This window comes from Myotis daubentonii, chromosome 5 (genome assembly GCF_963259705.1).
Source record: "Myotis daubentonii chromosome 5, mMyoDau2.1, whole genome shotgun sequence".
Lineage (NCBI taxonomy): Eukaryota > Metazoa > Chordata > Mammalia > Chiroptera > Vespertilionidae > Myotis > Myotis daubentonii.
Window position 1 is genome coordinate 62,963,394 of NC_081844.1, and position 19,366 is coordinate 62,982,759.

Genomic DNA, 19,366 nt, shown 5'->3' on the forward strand with positions numbered 1-19,366 from the left:
ATATATATTTGCTTAAAGTTAAAATATATTTTTATTGATTTCAGAAAGGAAGGGAGAGAGAGATAGAAACATCAATGATAAGAGAGAATCATTGATCAGCTGCCTCCTGCATGCCCCCCACTGGGGATCGGGCCTGCAACCCAGGCATGTGCAAGGCCAATGCTCTCTCCACTGAGCCAAACCGGCTAGGGCTGGCCAGAGACTTCTTTGTGATCATTGACCCCATTGATGGTAGGCTTGTTTCAGTGTCTCTTTAACCTGATATTTTAACCTCTGTGAGTGACAGCAGAAATCATATCTTGCTCATTAAAGAATGCCCTGAAACAGTGCCTAGCACATTATCCTCAATAAATGTTTGTGAAATCGATTATAACCAATCCCCGGCATCTAGCAAGGTCCCAGCGTATGGTAGGCATTTTGACAGATACTTATAGACAGTTTGATGGAACCTGGGTATGATCCGGAAGACCTCAGACTACACCCAGACCCCAAGTCTACACTGAGTTCTGAAGAGGAGCCTGAAATGGTCCTGAGAACCATCGTTATATATAAATGTTCTCTCAGAAAGAATTATTTTTAGGGAAGCTTCCAACACATTAAATACCTATAATGCATTTGCCACCTTTGACTATTCCTCTTCCTGGCAACTAAATCAAAATTCAGCCCTAAGGAAAGAATGAGCTGTGGTAGTAGACAGATTTTTTTTTCTTGTCTTTTTAAATTTCAAATAGGATCACACCAAACTGGGGTGGTTAGAAGTACTCTGGACAGATTTGGTTTTATTTGTCAATCTGTCCTAGGCACTAGCAGTTCATTAAACATTCTACACTACCAGTGAGATAGCTCATCACTAGTTGCAGGAAGATGTGTACCTGATGCTGGTCAAAGGTAGCAAGTTTACTAATCTTCATTTTGTTACTTTCATGACTGATTAACTTCTTGGTGGAGGGCCTGGGGTCTACCCTTTCTTGTGCTGCTTCAGGTCTAAATTTGACCTCTCCTTAACTGCAGATTACCCAATTGCTCTTGTTCAGTGTTTAATCCCTAGGAATAGCTAGCTACTGTATCCAAACAAAAAACAAACAAACAAAAAACCAACAACAACAACACCCATTTCTGACCATTGGTTTGTACTCTTCAAATGAGAATATGTTAAATATTATTAGAACTGCTGCCGTAACCGGTTTGGCTCAGTGGATAGAGCGTCGGCCTGCAGACTGAAAGATCCCAGGTTGGATTCAGGTGAAGGGCATGTACCTGGGTTGCGGGCACATCCCCAGTAGGAGGTGTGCAGAAGGCAGCTGATCGATGTTTCTCTCTCATCAATGTTTCTAACTCTCTATCTCTCTCCCTTCCTCTCTGTAAAAAATCAATAAAATATATTTTAAAAATATTATTAGAACTGCATTCAGAACTAGAATCTCCAAAGAACGTTTAGTTGCCAAGTAGCAAATAAACAAATATTTTGTTTGTAACATGCCTTAGAGAACTTGGAACTAGAAAAACTTTGTTCATATACAAAAAAAAAAAACAAAAAACCACACAAAACCATTAGCTCCTAGACATTCCTCCCCACCATCCTGTCGCTTGCTAAAAGGAATAATTGCCACCTCCCTCAGAGGTTGAAATGAGAATTAAAGGAGATAGTATGTGCAAGTGCTTTAGAAACTGTCAAGTGCCAAACACACATAAGGGATTATAGTAGGACACGGTCCCTACCATAGATTAGTCCTTTAGAAAATGTTATAAGCATAAATGATTGGTGTTCATATTCAAACCCTGACAAATTGTAGCCACAATGAGGCAAGTGATTGAAATCTGGGGGGAGAAACTAATAATTTAGCATTTTTAGTTGATGTGGAAATGCTAGTATCGCACCTCATAGAGGTAGAGGAATATACAGCATTTGAGGGGTTATATTTAAAGTCATTGAGGCCCTGGCGGGTAGCTCAGTTGGTTAGTGTCCTCCCCATACGCCAAGGTTGCGGTTCCATCATGACTCTCTCTCTCTCTCTCTCTCTCTCTCTCTCTCTCTCTCTCTCTCTCCTCCCCTCCCCTCCCCTCTCCCCCTCAAATTAATAAATTAAAATAAAGTCATCCTAACAGTGAATTGCTGAGAGCCAGCCATTGCCTGGGGATTTCGCGACTCTGAACACGACACTGAAGGCTACCCCCCTCTCCCCGCTCCCCTTCCACTCCCAGGAGAGAGCAAGGAGAGTGCGTGAGATAAGTTGGACATACTGTTTCCTTGCGTGAGGTAAGTGGGTTCATATTTCATCCGGCCTGGGAACCGAAGTGTCTTACTCCGGATGCGGACCCTGAAACACCTCCAGCCTTCACTGAGGAATTCCACTTAGCAAACAGTACCGGCAGGCCGGTGATTCCCTGTCCTTCTCCTGAGATGCCTCCGTCAGCCTCTTGGGCTTCGGAAAGAGCAGCAGAGCCTGCAGACTGGGGTGGAGAGGGGAAGGTGCCAACGACTCACCCCACCCACCCGCAGCGGCCGCCCGGGCGGAGCGGGGCCGGGGTCCGCGCCCCTCCCCGGGGCGGGGCTGGCCCGGGCTCACCGTGCCCCGCGGCGCGCGGGGCTGCAGAGGCTGCGGCGGGCGGGCGGGCGGGCGCGATGTCCCTCCGCAGGGCGGTCTCCAGGACCCTGGCGCTGCCGCTCAGGGCGCCCCCCAGCCCCGCGCGGCTGCGGAAGGACGGTGAGTGCCAGGCGCTGGCCCCGAAGAGCACGGGAGCTTCGTGCGTGGATCCCGCGGGCGTCCCTCTGTGCCTGTCTGCCCCGGGTGGGCCAACCCCACCCCGAGCCGCAACAAGCCTGCCTTGTGGGTGGGTGGGGTGTGGGGGGAAGCAATGGGGGAGGGTCGCAGGGTTAGATGCCCCGAAGTTCTTGGAGATTTTGAAAGTAGGGAACCTGTCCCAGCGGGGCTTCTGAAACGCGACTTGACTTTCCGGGTTCAAATCTTGATGTTGGGCAAGTGCTTTAACCTCAGTTTCCCCATTTGTAAATGGGGACTGTAATAGTTGCGTTTCAATGGGTTAGCGTGTAGTTAACGCGCTGAGAACAGAGCCCGGCTAACACACGCTGGGCTGACCATTTTTATTGCTGTAGGGACCAGTGCGCTCTCCAGGTTCATGGAGAAGCGGAGGCACCGGGCTGTGGGGAAGATAGGCACTGCCCAGTGAGCCGGGCAGGCTGCGGCCAGAGTGCTAGCCCAGCGGGAGCCGGTTAAGGCTCTTGAGTAAACTCAAGGCTTGGCCGGCGCGGCAGCCTCGACCCCTGAGCCTGGGCCGGGGCATTCCCCACGCCCTCCCGCAAGGACGTGGCCTTCGGAAGCATTTTTCTTGGCGGCTGCAAACAGACCTGGAGCTGTCCAGGGGTTTGCCTCCATCGTCCTTGTATTTAACACCTTTGGAGGTGCGAATTCATGGGGGAAGAGAGCATCTTCAAAAATTTCCTACAGGGAAAGGTGCGCTGTGAGCGGGTAGCTTATTAATTGACAAGTACGAGTGGGACTAGCACAGTGCCTGGGACACGTAGGTGCTTAAGTGTGAGCGTGGCGGTATTTGCCAGGCCACCAGGTTCGTGCTCGAGTGCGATTCTGCCCCAGCCAGCTCTTTCTGACTCCTCATCTGTTTCCCCTCCGTTTTCCATGACCTGATGGTGGGGATGGGGGTGAGGATGGGGGGGCTGCTCCTAGACCACTTCGTCAAAAGTTCTCAGTTTTCTCAGTTCTTTCTTCACGTCGCCTCACTTCCTAAGGCTTGCCAGGTAGCTTTAGCCCAGTTTGTGCTTTTGAGACGGAGTGAGATAGAGAAAGACTTGCGAAAATTCCATGGGCCAATATTTTTTCACTTCGATTAGGCCTGTGCTGGTGATAATGGTGGGAGGGAAGAAAGGTCTGTCCAACTAGATTTATTTTTCTCTTAAAATGCTGGTGGGAAGAAGTTCCCTTACAAGCAACGGAAATAAGGCGTCTTCGTTTTCTCTGATCTTTAAAACCGAGTGAAATAAAGCAATTTTTTTTTTCCACTGATGAAATGGGAGAAGCCATTCATCTTAAACTTCTGAAGTTAAAAGGCTGTGTGATGGGGAGCAGAGGCGGGAGTGAGAAAGATGAGACCGTTGACCTGGCCTTTTGCGCTCTGGTTATCCGTCTGCTTCCCCCATGGTCATTACGCATTTTTTTTTTTTTTTAGCTTCATACATTTCAAATAATTTTCTCTCCAATTGGGGGCAAAAGAAAAGTGGTTTAAAAATTATAAATAGGTAGTTAGCAATACTGGTTGTAGCAGTATTGGTCTTTCTCTTTCACCTAATTACTTTTTTGTAGCGCTGATTTTTTCGTGAATTTGAAGAATTATTATTGACTAGATATTTGGCTTCAGTCATGGATATCAATTAACCTTTTATTGATTCCACTTTGACGAAAGAAAAAATTGTTTCAGTTTTATTGAAGGATAAAATTGTAACTGCCTCATCAAATTTTGTTCTCTAGTTTTTCTTTTAAAATGCATCTTTTTAATGAATAAATAATTTAGGCTTATAATACATTATTTAAAAAACACACAGAAAGGCAAAATAGTAGTCACCTGTAATTTTACTACTCAGTGAATACCATTATTTACATTTTAGTTTATTTTAATGTTTCAGACCTTTTTTTTACCTCATGCATATTTTTTCCTTATGCATATTGCTTCCACAAATCTGGGATATTCCTGTATAACCTTTCACTTAACATATTGTAAATATTTCCTCAAGTAAGTAAATATTCTTCTGGCAAAGTTCTAATGGCTATTTGTTTCCCATTGTATGAATATGCTAAAATTTAATTAATCCTTATTGAATATTTATTTCCCATTTCATGTTCTTTTAAATATCTTTGCCATAATTGTATTTGTCTTTACTTAAATCTCTTATAATTTTATTTATTTCTTCGTATTTAAAAAATCTTTTTGATACTTATGTCTGGTTGACAACTATAAAACTGACATATTCCCCATGTAATAGCAAATGTATTTTTAAACCAACAAAAGCCCCACTACAAGTCAATGCCATAACCTTCTACCACGGCCTGCTGGGGCACATTTGTAGGGAAAATATTTTTTTCTAAGAGATGATTATTTATATTCAAATTAAGAACATATATGTGGATTTTTTTCCAATTTGACTACTACAAAGATTCGTAATCAGTGCAATTTTTTTAAAGATGTGCCCTCTGTAAAACATAGCTTCTTACTAGTCCCCCACCAAATCAAATTCCTTTATTCTTTCCAAGTCACTCAACTCATGCCTCATGCTGTATCTTCTGCCCCTAGTGCAATTTTCCTTTCATTTACTTATCTGACAAACTCCTACTTTCCTTTAAAACTCAGATCATGTCTTTGAATAGTGACAGCTGCTTTGAGGCAACTAGCTGAGTTTCCTCACTGTGTTTTCATGCTGTTGTTGAAGCTTCCACTATCTATGACAGCCTTTGTCATACTGCATTGAAATGATTGTTTGTAGTTATTTGTCTGACATCTGTTCCTTCTTTCTAAACTGTGAGCTACTTGAGGCCAGTAACCTCGTGTGTCTTGTTTACAGTTATAGACTAATGCTTCTAAGAATGACAAACAGGTAACAGGTGCTCAACTGTGTTTGTCAATGGATAAATAAATGTTTCCTCATTTTTATCTGTAAAATAAAGAATTTGAGCTATGTGAACTTTAAACTGCTTCTAGGTTTGAGTCTATTATAAAAATTCAATTCCAGGGAATATGGTGTATATACAAGCTCTAGCACTGCAGAGTAAACATATTTAAATATGAGAACACAGCACTTTCATCTTTTCTATTAGTTTGTGCAGAATTGTACTTCTGTTTCAGATATGATCTTGTTGCAACATTTGTCTTAGAAAAGCTTCTCACTGCTCATCTTTAAAGGCTTTATATTAGAAATAGATATATATGCATTTGTATTACAGATTTATAGAAGTGTGTTAGATTTCAACAGAAATGTTTTATTCAACATAAATTTCAACTACAAATATATTTAATTAATTTTTTGGAAAAGTCATCTTTTTGACTAAAAGATGGAGTACATACAGCAATGGATTTCTTTTGCTTGTATGCATCTTGTTGGACAGTTGAAATTGTTTAGTGCTTTTGTCATTTCTCCTTACCCATGCCCACACCCCTTCCAAGGAAAGCTTGGTGCTTAGCATCAAAATGACAGGTTTCATAAGTACTTGTCAAATTATATTGGGAAAATGTCAAGTGGAATTATTACCGTTAGCTCAGAATGCCATATTCCCTTAAGCTAAAGTCACTTGATGTTAATAGATTCTAGGTGCACTGAGCAGAAATATTTTCAAAGAAATAATTATTTAAAATGCTTTTGCTTAAGCAGTGGGGCTAACCGTGTTTAAACTTGTTTTCCTAGCATCTCTTCGCTGGATGTCATCTAACAAGTCTCCTGGATCATCTGGATCAAATATGATCTACTATCTGGTTGTCGGTGTCACAGTCAGTGCTGGTGGATACTATGTAAGTGTTTAACCGCAGTGTGCAGGAATTCTGATATTTTACAACCTGTGGTAAAACTCAAAGCAATGTTAAGATCAGGACATGAGATCAAATAACAAGATTATGAAGCTTTTTAAAGTACAAACTCAGTATTTCTTAATACCTCTAAGAATGGATGACTTTCAGTAAAAACAATCTATAATAATAAAAGTGTAATATGCTAATTAGACCGGACAGTCGAATGACCCTCCGGACTAAGCCGGGGCTGCGAGGGCCGAGGCAAGCCACCGCAGCTGCGAGGGCCAAGCTCTTTGCATGGATTTCGTGCATCGGGCCTCTAGTGTTATCATAAATATTAATAGTAATAGCTGACATTTGAATGTCATGTGACAGTCTAGGGCTCATTTAATAATTACAACAATTCTATAAGGTAGATACCATTATTAACATTTAACAGGAATTGTTTTGGAAGATTAATTTTTAAAAAAAGTTATTTCTTAGAGCAGTTGTGGGTTTACAAAAAAATGAACAGAAAATGCAGACAGTTCCCATGTATTTCCTCTCACCCCTGTTTCAGCTTTTCCCTATCAGTAACCGTGCTTTAGTGTGGCATGTTTGTTACAACTGATGAATCAATATTGATACATTACTACTAACTAAAGTCCATAGTTTACATTAGACTTCACTCTTTGTTCATTATAGGGGTTTTGACAAATGTATAATGATATGCATCCACCATTACAGTATTATACAGAGTATTTTCACTACCCTAAAAATCCCTTGTGCTCTATTCATTTCTCCCTCCCCCAATCTTTTAACTATCTCCATAGTTTTTATTAGCTTTATATCTTTATATATACTCTTATTATTTTTAAAAAGTAATATTTATCCATAAATTTTAAAAATTCAAAATAGACATATATAAAATTAAAATAATGCTTTCCTCCTTGGTCCCCTTATCCAGTCCCCCCTATATAATCACAGTAAAACAAAGCTTTTAATAATATGATCTTGGAGCTAAAACAATGGAACATTTGTGAATCAAATAAGATAAGCCTATTTCATCTTTCCCCATTCTGTCATAAACTTTCTAAATTGAAATCTACTCTTCATTATGAATAAAAGTAGAATAAGTATAAATCCTTTGGAAACCATAGGAATAAACAGTCACTGCATTTTGGCTCGACACTACAGAAATATGCATAAACTAGTGGCCCAGTGCATGAAATTCATGCACGGGGGAGGGTGTCCCTCAGCCTGGCCTGCACCCTCTACAATCTGGGACCCCTCAGGGGATGTCCGACTGCCGGTATAGGCCCAATCCCACAGGAATTGGGCCTAAACCGGCAGTCAGATATCCCTCTCGCAATCCGGGACCGCTGGCTCCTAACTGCTCACCTGCCTGCCTGCCTGATTGCCCCTAACCACTCTGCATGCTTGCCTGCTTGCCCCCAACTGTCCCCCTGCCCCCACCGGCCTTCTCGCCTCCAACTTTCGCCCCTCTGCTGGCCTGATGGCCCCCAACTGCCCCCCCCTGCTGACCTGCTCACTGCCTACTGACGCCCCCCCTGCCGGCCTGCTCGCCCCCTACTGCCCCCTCAGCTGGCCTGATTGCCCCATCTGGCCCCCCTGCTGGCCTACTCGCCTCCAACTGCCCCCCCCCACCAGCCTGATCACCCCCAACTGCCCTCCCCTCCTGGCCTGATCGTCCCTAACTGCCTCTGCCTTGGCCCCGCCACCATGGCTTTGTCCGGAAGGTCTCCCGGTCTAATTAGCATATTACCCTTTTATTAGTATAGACAGATTTTTAGTCATAACTAGGAGCAGTTTGTAGAACTATGTAGATAGCCAAATCTAAATACATCTTCTAATCTTCAGTATTTTGAGAGCCTCAAGAAGCCAGGAAACTTCAAACTTGTCATTTATATTATTGTCCTCTACTAACCTACCAGCTTTCACTCATACCCAGATTCCTTCGCTTCTACTATCATTCTATTGCATAATGCTGAATCTACTGCCCAGGGCTACTACAGTTGGATACAATTGTAGATATTGGACTAAGCCATATGATTTTGTGGGGGCCAGAAGACTTAATTTCACCTGGGCATCACTATATCCCTAATTAGGTTTACTAGTGCTAGACATGAACCTCTGCTGTCTACTAAATCTTTCTTTACAAAAGCTATTTTAAACTGGAAGTTATAAACTGACGACTCCTGAGAGCCCTTTCTGGCCTTATTGTCTCACAATGGGAATGAAGTTGGACAGGTAATGATTTCTAAGTCCCCTTCCACCTCTAATATTATATATAGTTTTAATCCTAAATCTTGGAAGTGTTAATTCCCAAGAATGTTAGGCTACTTTCAGGAGGAGATACAGAATGTGAGGTATTTAAAAACCTGAATTCTAGTCTTCTCCTCCCCTTCCTTGTCCTGTACTAAAATAAGTTCTATATTAGATTTATCTGAATTGAATCCACGGTAGCCAAGAGCAGTTTTTCATTTCCAAGTAAAATCTATTATGAGGGCCTCTTAGAATCTGAGAAAGGCCTAGGTCATTTCAATTATTTGAAGGTCTGGGTATATTAAAAAACATAATGCCATACTGATTTATTAAAGTTTTGGTATACATTTTTAAAAATATGTTTATTGATTTTTAGAGAGAGAGGAAGGGAGAGGAAGAGAGAAACATCAGTGATGAGAGAGAATCATTGATTGGATGCCTCCTGCATGTCCCCTATTGGGATTGAGCCTGAAACCCCAGGCATCTGACCTTGACCAGAATCAAACCCAGGACCTTTCAGTCTGCAGGCCCACACTCTCTCTACTGAGCCAAACCAGCTAGGGCAAGTTGTGGTATATTTTAAATGCTTATGTTTAATAAATAATATCATTTGTTTAATAAATAATAAATTTGAGGCCTGATGGAAACACTCTTCTGTGTTTGACTATGTTATTTTGGAAAAGCGAGGTTCTCTGGGCCACACGTGAGTGTAAGTTATTCCATTCTGCTTTAAGTAGTTTTTTTCTTACCTCGTGTTCTAGCCCCTTGAACAATAAGACTAATGTCCCTTAGGATGTTGCTGCTGGTCAGTTCAGGTATGTGAACTTCTACACAGGTTCCGTCAGCATTGGTGTGCTGAGAACTGAGGGTGCTGACTCAGCATATTGGTCCTAATTTGTCTTTGTCTTTCTACTCGGTTTTCAGTTATCCTTGACCCCAGTTACAGCATTGTTTCTTTCCTTCTTTCCTACTTAATGACAAAGGTTTCCAAATAGGAAATTCAAGAGTAAATGATAGGGCCCTGGCCAATGTAGTTCTCTCTCTCTCTCTCTCTCTCTCTCTCTCTCTCTCTCTCTCTCTCTCCCTCCCTCCCTCCCTCCCTTCCTTCCACTCTCTCTAAAAATCAATACAAAAAATATCCTCCAGTGAGGATTAACAACAATAAAAAGAGTAGATGATATACATTGTCTTCTCTTCTTTGAATTGCATACACCTTTGAGTTTGGCATGATGAATATAAATCACGTTGAAAAAATGCTTGCGAATAATAAGTACACATTTGCTTTCAGACTTACAGGAGAATAACATCAGAGCAAGTCAAACACACTGGACATATAAAAAATTTGAAAGAAAAAAACGAAGCGGAGTTACAGCCACTTCAAGGTAAAGTGAATTTATTAGTATTATTTTCCTTAAAACTCTGATTTTCATCACCCTAGCCTAGCAATGAACACTATTTTCTTTTGGCTTCTTTACTGACTTAATCCAGAATGACTCTGGGTAGGAGTTCATTCAAAAAGGAAAAGCCACCCAAAACCTAGAGAATATTGTTATACATTTTGGATGAGTGCATTTAATAAATGAAAACGTTTTGCATTTATACCACTGACCAGCAGTTTTGACTTCTTTGTGCGGTAATATTACTTTTCTCCTACTCAGGCTCCCATTCATGCAGCATAATTTTAGTATCTGCCTCTCAGCAGCTTGACCTTTCATTTCCCTCATTCTTTTTTTTTTTAAATCATAAAACTAAATTTTGTTTCAGTTTTGATTGAGACCATCTAGTATCTTTGCCCAAAGTACACTTGACATTAGTATAATCAGTCATGTTTGTTGAGTCCCTCAGTTGATCTGATTAATAAAATGGCAACTACAGGAACAATACATTACATTTTCACCCAAGTAAATGTTTCTTGCCTTAAACTGCTTGCTTGAACCATACTTTCTTCCATTTTCAGCTATAATGCTATTATTATCAATTACTATGATCACTATTTGGTGACAGATAATAGCTGTTCATGAACCAGTTTTAACCTTTAGTCATGACAATAAGAAACAATGTATTAGTGAACGTTACTTAATCAACACTAATAAAAGAGAAAAATGGTAATTGGCGTACGAGCTACCCTTTTCATTGGCTAATCAGGGCTATATGCAAATTAACTGCCAACTAAGATTGGCAGTTAACTGGCAACTAAGATTGGCAGTTAACTGGCAACTAAGATTGGCAGTTAACTGCCAACAAGATGGTGGTTAATTTGCATATGTAGGCACAATGCAGGGAGGCAAAAGGGAAAGCAGGAAGAAGCCCCCTGCCACTGACAGTGATAGGAAACCCAGGGGGGAGCTAAGAGCTGGGGGGCAGGGCAAAGGCATGGCCCCCCAGCCATGATCGGAGAATCAGGTGCCTTTTCCGCCCTGGCCAGTGATAGCAGGAAGTAGGGGTGGAGCCAGTGATGGGAGCTGGGCATGGTCGAAGCTGGCAGTCCCAGGAGCTAGGGGTCCCTTGCCTGGGACTAAAGCGAAGCCCACGATCGCGGGGCTGCTGCAGCTGTGGGTCCCCGCCGCCTGGGCCAGACACCTCAGCCAGAGGCATCCTGCAGGGGCAGGGGCGGAGCCCGCACGATCGCGGCGCCCCCCCCCCCCCCCCCCCCCGCTGCCACTGCAGGTCCCCGCTGCCCGGGCCAGACGCCTAGGCCAGAGGCGTCAGGCCTGGGCAAGGGGCCGATCCTGCGATTGGAGGGTGATGGGGGTCAACGCCTGAGGGCTCCCAGTATGTGAGAGGGGGCAGGCTGGGCTGAGGGACACTGCCCCCCCACACACACCCAGTGCACGAATTTCGTGCACCGGGCCCCTAGTATAATCATAAGAAGGCAGATTGTAATAATAATAAAATGCATTTCCATAGCATTTTAGTGGTTTTAAACCCCTTTTTATACACAACATTTTAATCAGTCCTCACAAAAGTTCTGTGAGATAGATGACATTTTACAGATGACAAAACTGAGGTTGAGAATAAATTAGTGATTCCTCAGAGTCAATGCCTGGTAAGTTGGCTACATTTCCACGCTGTCTCGTGATGGGTTGGCTGTTTATTTTCCTGTTCTTTGTATTTGAATAAATAATATATATATAAACTAATTTTTTTAAGTTCAACATGTTCAAAGCGTTTATAGAAAAGCAGATCCCCCATTTTCTCTTCCCAGGGGCAACCAATATCAATTTCTCTGAATCCTGAGGAGAGTCTTTGCAAATATAACTATCTATGCATATAACTTACCCTCCTCCTGTCCTAATACAACCAGTACCAAACTGTATACATTGCTCTTTTCCCACTTCACAGTCTACGATGAAGACCATTACATATCAGTACATATCGATGTCTCATTGTTTAAAGTGACCGCACAGTGTTCTTCTGTCTTCCATGCTCTTTCGATTAATTCTTCGCTTAATGGGCTAAATCTTACAGGTGGAAAAGAGAACCTGGAGGGAGCGGAGAAAGCAAGGTCAGAGGCCCCTGAAGTACCTTCGGAGGAAGCGCAGGTGGTGGATGCTGAGGAAAGCTCCGTTGCTGCCGCTGCAGGCAGGGCAGAGGCGGCTTCAGCCTGTCCCGACGCTGCGGAGGCTGCTCGGGTGGAGATCGCCGCGGGCGGTGCTGAACCGGGGCCGGAGGTTCCAAACGCCACCCCCTGCGAAAGCGCCCAAGTCAGCACCGGAGCGACCTCGGAGGTCGCCAGTGCAGCTCCGGAGGAAGCCGTTGCCATCAGTAACGATACAGGTACAGCCGAGAACGAAAGCGCTGATGCGTACGCTGAACTGGAAGAAGAGAATTCTCCGGTTGAGCCAGAACTCCCTGCTGGGGATGGTTTACAGGAAGAAGCCGGAGTCGGTGCGGAGGCCGCGACTCAGGCTAACCCTGCAGATTCACACCCGGCATAAACGCCATCGCAAGTCTGATAGGTGCTTTTGTAGTTTTAGTCACCTTAGTTTTAGGTTTTTTTTAAAAGGCTCCTTTCCTAGAAAACTTTAATGTGCCTTGAAGGTGTTTGGTATCCGCTGATAGGTTTCAGGGTTGAGACATCTGAGATTACACGTGTCTGAAGTCTTCTAGTCTCTGAGGTCAGACTCTGACACTGCAGTAGATAGGGTCAAGATTTCATCTTTGGATTTAAGTTTTATGTCATAGGAATTGAGCTTTCTATACAGCCTGCATTCACTTTTACTTTGCTGTGCCCTTACATTACTGTAATGTGTGTAAATGTAGATTCTCAAGTTTTGATTTGAACTCATTTAAATAAAATTTAAAAGTATTTAGTGCTTCTATTTTTATTCACCAATATATGTATAAATAATACAATATATATTAACACATAACATCACATGAACATTGCAATATTACCCAAGAAATCATGTAATCTAAGGAGGACTCTGCATATAGCAACATATGTGTCCTTTCTCCCATCTATATTACAATAGGGCTGTGCTCATATTTTCCATTTCAATTTAATTCGGTTTAATCGATGTATACTGAGGACTTACACTTTATGCCAGGAATCATTCATTCACTCAACAAATATTAACTGACCATCTGCAACCTACCAGTTTTATGTGGTGAGAATTTTTGAAAAAGATGAAAAGCCCTACCCTTTCCAGTTTATATTCTAGAGCAGTGGTTCTCAAGCTTCCTAATGCCGCGACCCTTTAATACAGTTCCTCATGTTGTGGTGACCCCAACCATAAAATTATTTTCATTGCTACTTCATAACTGTAATTTTGCTACTGTTATGAATCGTAATGTAAATATCTGATATACAGGATGTATTTTCATTGTTACAAATTGAACATAATTAAAGCATAGTGATTAGTCACAAAAACAATATGTAATTATATATGTGTTTTCCGATGGTCTTAGGTGACCCCTGTGAAAGGGTCGTTCGACCCCCAAAGGGGTCTCAACCCACAGGTTGAGAACCGCTGTTCTAAAGTATGATCAAACAATAAACAAAATAAATAAGAAAACTACATAGTATATTAAATACTGATAAGTGTTTAAAAGAAAAGTAATGCAAGTGAAGGGGTTATATGTGTTTGTTAGGGGTGGAAGTTGTCATCATTTTAGATAGGGCAGCCAGAGACAGCCTTACTAAGAAGCTGTCTTGTGAGTAAAACCTGAAGGTTATATAAGGGACCAAGTCATGAGGACATGCGTGGTGGGCAGGGGAGAATCATTCCAGATGAGAAGTGCAAAGGATTTGAAGCAGAGAGAATTGCAAGGTGCCCAGTTGTGACTAAAGTGGAGTGAAAAAGAGGGACAATAGTTGGAGATGATTCAGAGAGAAAGAGACTGATTCTGTAGGGATGGGCTAGATCGCACAGGGCCTGGTAAGATTTGGGCTATAGCCGAAACCGGTTTGGCTCAGTGGATAGAGCGTCGGCCTGTGGACTGAAAGGTCCCAGGTTCGATTCCGGTCAAGGGCATGTACCTGGGTTGCGGGCATATCACCAGTAGGAGATGTGCAGGAGGCAGCTGATCGATGTTTCTCTCTCATCGATGTTTCTAGCTCTCTGTCTCTCTCCCTTCCTCTCTGTGGAAGGTCAATAAAATATATTTAAAAAAAAAAAAGATTTGGGCTATACTTGGAAGAGGTTGGCGAGTTGTGGTGGTTGTGGATGCTCTGCCTAGATCCCCTTAACTGGGCCAGCACATTTACTCTCAGCCGCTGGTACACACACCTCCCCTCAGAGGCAGCTCACAAGGACTAACTGCCGGAGTGGTACAACAGGTGAGGCCAACTCATGCTCCAGAGCCTCCTGGGGCTCAGGCTGAAGCTGGTTTCCAGCCAACATTAGATCCTTGCTTAGCTTTTCTCCAGTCTTATCCAGTTGTCCTCCTCTTATTCTCCTGAGAGCACCCTTTAGTAAATCTCTTGCAAATAACAGAAGCCACCTCAAAATGGACCAAACAACAGGAAGATAGTTATGACCATGTAACTAGCTACCCAGAGGTCGGGCAGCCCCAGGGTTGGCTTATTCTGTGGTTCACTCTTCAAGAACCAAGCTGTTTCTATCATTCTGTTCTGCTATCAAGAATGTTTGGTCTTGAGAACCAAGATGGGGGCATAGGTAACCGCCTGTGTTTGCTGCCTCCCACAACCACATCAAAATTACAACTAGAATACAGAACAACTATCATCCAGAACCGCGGGAAAGCTGGCTGAGTGGAAGTCCTACAACTAGAGAGGTAAAGAAGAGAGCACACTGAGACTGGTAGGAGGTGCGGAGGTGCGGAGTGGGCTGGTCCACACCCGATGTGCCGCTTTTTTAATTGGAAGGGAGATTGCCTCTGCAGAGGCCGCCTGGAGGAGTGAGCGGTCCCAGCCCCATACCAGACCCCCAGCCCAGGGTTCCAGAGCTGGGGGAAAAAGTCCCTACTGGCAGTAAGAACTACGGCCTGTGAAGCTCTTTACCTGACCTTCAATTCTAAATGATAGCTTTGCTGGGTAGAGTAACCTTGGTTGTAGGTTCTTGCTATTCATCACTTTGAATATTTCTTGACACTCCCTTCTGGCCTGCATAGTTTCTGTTGAGAAATAGCAATGTATGCAGTGCCTGCTTTCTGTCAAAGTGTATTGTCAAGCATTTAGATTTTTTCTCATGTGATAGGTGAGAAATTATATCTTAGTGTAGTTTTAATTTGCATTTCCTTTATTAAGAATGAGGTTGAGCTGAGACCGGTTTGGCTCAGTGGATAGAGCGTCGGCCTGTGGACTGAAGGGTCCCGGGTTCGATTCCGGTCAGGGGCATGTACCTGGGTTGCGGGCATATCCCCAGTGGGAGATGTGCGGGAGGCGGCTGATCGATGTTTCTCTCTCATCGATGTTTCTGACTCTCTATCTCTCTCCCTTCCTCTCTGTAAAAAATCAATAAAATATATTAAAAAAAAAAAAAGAATGAGGTTGAACATTTTTCCCTTTGGTTAAGATCCATGTACATTTATATTTTTCTGCAAATTACCTGTTCATTTCTCCAGTGAATTTTTTGGTGTTGTCAGTACTTACCTATTCTATTTTTTTTTTTTTAGAAACTATTTATGTACTAGAGATGGTAAGCTTTTGTCTATGATATCAATTATAAATATTTTTCCAATGTGTCATTCACCTTCTTAATTATGGTATTTTTTTAGTACAAGAGATTTTTAAATTCTAGGTAATCAAATTGCTGTGTTGTTTCTGAATTTTGAGCCATTGTTAGTGTAGTGAATTTGGATAAAAAATAGTCACAAATTTTTCCCTTGTATACACAATTTTGTGAAGTGTGACTTTATATATCTTCCCATCAAAAAATGCAGACTGGCTCAGCCAGCGTTGCTCAGTGGTTGAATGTTGACCTATGAACCAGGAGGACACGGTTTGATTCTGGGCCAGGGCACATTTCTGATTATATATATTAGTGTAGTTTATATAAATATATATATATTTATTTTATTTTTTTTAAGAGAAATGCAGACTGTTTTTCCACCCCCCTGAATTTGGTTTGCCTTGTACTCTGATTTGATAGTATGCTGTGAAAGTGATTGTGGAAGCACCCATACGCCTGGAACCCTGAGACCACCATGTGAAGAAACCTGGGCTATCCTCCATGAGAATGAGACCATATGGAGAGAGAGGCCCCACCTACAACTAGCGCTAACCCCAGCTATGAGTGAGGCCATCCTAGACCATCCAGCTCCCGCGTTGATGCTGGAGGACCGCAGTTGTCTGAGTGAGCCCTGGCAAGATCAGATAAGGACCACCCAGCTGAACACAGACCAAACTGCTGAGCCACATAATTGTGAGCAAATAAGATAGCTGTGTATTAAGCCATGAAAATGAGGTAGTTTAAGCAGTGATATGTACTTAAAATAGTTAGGACATGAAACTTAACTTGGAATTTGATACAGACTTGCTTTGTATTACTGCATTTCACATTCCTCACCAGGGACGAAGAAAGAACTAGCTGTGCCCAGCAGATCCCAAATTTGTTTGGCTGAACCGAGTCTAGGCCAATTGTTGCCTTTTCTGAAATCTTTTTTAGAACAACTAAATGCGACTGCATACTGAGGGATTTTTTCCCTTTTAAAAGTCAATATTTATTTAATGCTGTGCAAGTGACTGAGAGTTCTCTTGAAGCAGCAGCTATCAAGTCCAAAAGCAACCTATAGTTTATGAACCTTTTTCAAATTTAACAAGCAATGTAATGCAAGTTTAACAACAGTAGTCCATAGAAAGCACTTTCATTATCAGACCATTAACTGATTTTAATAAAATAAAAAAAAATACATGACCCTAGCTGGTTTGGCTCAGTGGATAGAGCATTGGCCCACAGACTGAAAGGTCCAGGTTTTATTCGGGTCAAGGGCACATACCTTGGTTGCAGCTCGATTCCCAGCCCTGGTTGGGGTGCCTAAGGGAGGCAACCAATCGATCTCTCTGCCTCTCTCTCTCCCTTCTACTCTCTAAAAATCAATGAAAAAATATCCTCGGGTGAAGATTAAAAACAACAACAACAACCCCCCCCACACACACACACACACAAAAACATGTTAAAAAAATCCAAGTGGGCCTGGCCAGCATGGCTCAGTGGTTGAGCATTGACCTGTGAATCAGGAGGTCAGGGTTTGATTCCCAGTAGGGCACATGCCTGAGTTGCAAGCTCCATCATCCCCAGTGGGGGGCATGCAGGAAGCAGCAGATCAATGATTCTCTCTTATTGTTGATGTTTCTCTCTCTCTCCCTCTCCCTTCCTCTCTGAAATCAATAAAATATATATTTTAAAAAGTCAAAGTGGGATAGAGTGTGGGGCTCAGAATGTGAAGTCTATAGTAAAAGCTAAAAACTGGCAGCAGAATCAGATAACCATGATGAAGACAGACATAAAGGAAGACTTAAGTTTAGAAAAATGAAACACCCATTCTAATGAGACACTGACATTTAAATATTAATTTAAATTTAAAAATAAATACAAATATTACTACAAATTTCTATTATTTTAATTCTTGAAAGAAATGTATGACACAGTCATGAACAATACATCTGAGATAACTACCCAGTCTTTTTTAAAAACAGTCTAAATTTTCTATCACAAAGGACAGTGTATTTCAAGCGAGCTTTTGAGAGTTGCAGCTGGATTCAGGAAAGATTAGTTTCTGAATGTGTTAGTAATTTCTGTGCCAAGTATTTGTCCTGTCAGATAGCATCTGTTGACCAGAAGCAGCACTGTCCATTATAATCAAGCATATTATATAATGTTTTCCCTAGTTAAATATTCCTCTAAAATTTTCCAGAAAAGTATTTTATTTTATTTATCATTTTGGCTAAGTTTTTAGTGAATAAGTTGAAGGAATTTGGAAAGGTAAATATTAGTATTTGAATTTTTCGCATGGATATATACTTTTAAGTAATCATTGACCAAATTAATGATTAAACTAATATAAAAACTTAACTTTTATTTTTCTGAGATTATTTCTTATGGATTTCTGGGGTAGAGGGATAGAATAAAGAGAAAATTTGTTTCTTTTTTCCTTCATCACATGACATGAAGATGAGAAAATTGTGGGCATTATTCCCTGCCCCCCTCCCTACTCCCCCTTTAAGAATGGGAATCTCTCCTCCCACAGCAGAAATGCTCTCACTCAGACTATGGAAAGAATCCCCTTTGGAGGGGAACATTCTATGTAGACTGTGGTTATACCTATTTTGTCTCAACTAGAATCACCAATTAGACTGATTTTTAAATTTATCTTTAGATTAGATAGTAATTGATTTATCATGCAGTGATTTTATTCGATTAAGATATTTAAAACAACAGGTTTTACAAAGAAACAAATCAGTTATTTTAGTCATATAGAACTTTCAATAAGGAAAATAGTACATTTTTGAAAAGACCTCAAATAGTAGCAAAACATTCTGGAACCAAGCTCTTTTGAATTTACTACCATCACAACTCTCCCTCCTTCCAGTCCTCTCCATCTCCAAACTCTCTCCAACTGTTACCTTGGTTCAATACCTCACACCTGTAGCTGCTTAGCAAGTCTTCCTACTATTTGTCAATTCTTCTAAAACTAGAGGCCGGGTGTGCAAATTCGTGCACTGGTGGGGTCCCTGGCCTGTGGGGATCGGGCCCAAACTGGCAGTTAGACATCCCCCAAGGAGTCCTGGATTGTGAGAGGGCACAGGCCAGGCTGAGGGACCCCACTGGCACGTGAATTTGTGCACCGGGCCTCTAGTATGCATATAAGATCATTGGTTAATCTCTTCCTGCCCTCCCTGCTTCCCTCTGAGATTCATCAGTCTGTTCCATGTTTCCATGCCTGTGTGTTGAGCGTTTGCCCCCTGGTGGTGAGTGTGCATCATAGCTACCAGTTGAACAGTCGAATGGTTGGACACTTAGCATATTAGCCTTTTGTATATATAGATGGCAAGTTGGTCCTGTTATCTCCTAGTGTAAAACTTTTCACTAATCCAGCAATACCCAATTGAGGACATTTAAGTTTGTTATTACTTTACAGTCAAAATTCTTATTCTATAGTATGACAG

General features: G+C 42.1%; 1 protein-coding gene across 1 annotated transcript; it reads left to right on the forward strand.

Moving 5' to 3' along the window:
* Positions 1–2,567: 2,567 nt before the first annotated feature.
* MGARP (mitochondria localized glutamic acid rich protein) lies at positions 2,568–13,106 on the forward strand. The gene is made up of 4 exons (XM_059698017.1): positions 2,568–2,705; positions 6,428–6,531; positions 10,082–10,175; positions 12,262–13,106. Exons 1-4 carry the CDS (start codon positions 2,624–2,626, stop codon positions 12,729–12,731), a joined length of 750 nt encoding a protein of 249 aa, XP_059554000.1. The 5' UTR covers positions 2,568–2,623; the 3' UTR covers positions 12,732–13,106.
* The last annotated feature ends 6,260 nt before the right edge of the window (positions 13,107–19,366 follow it).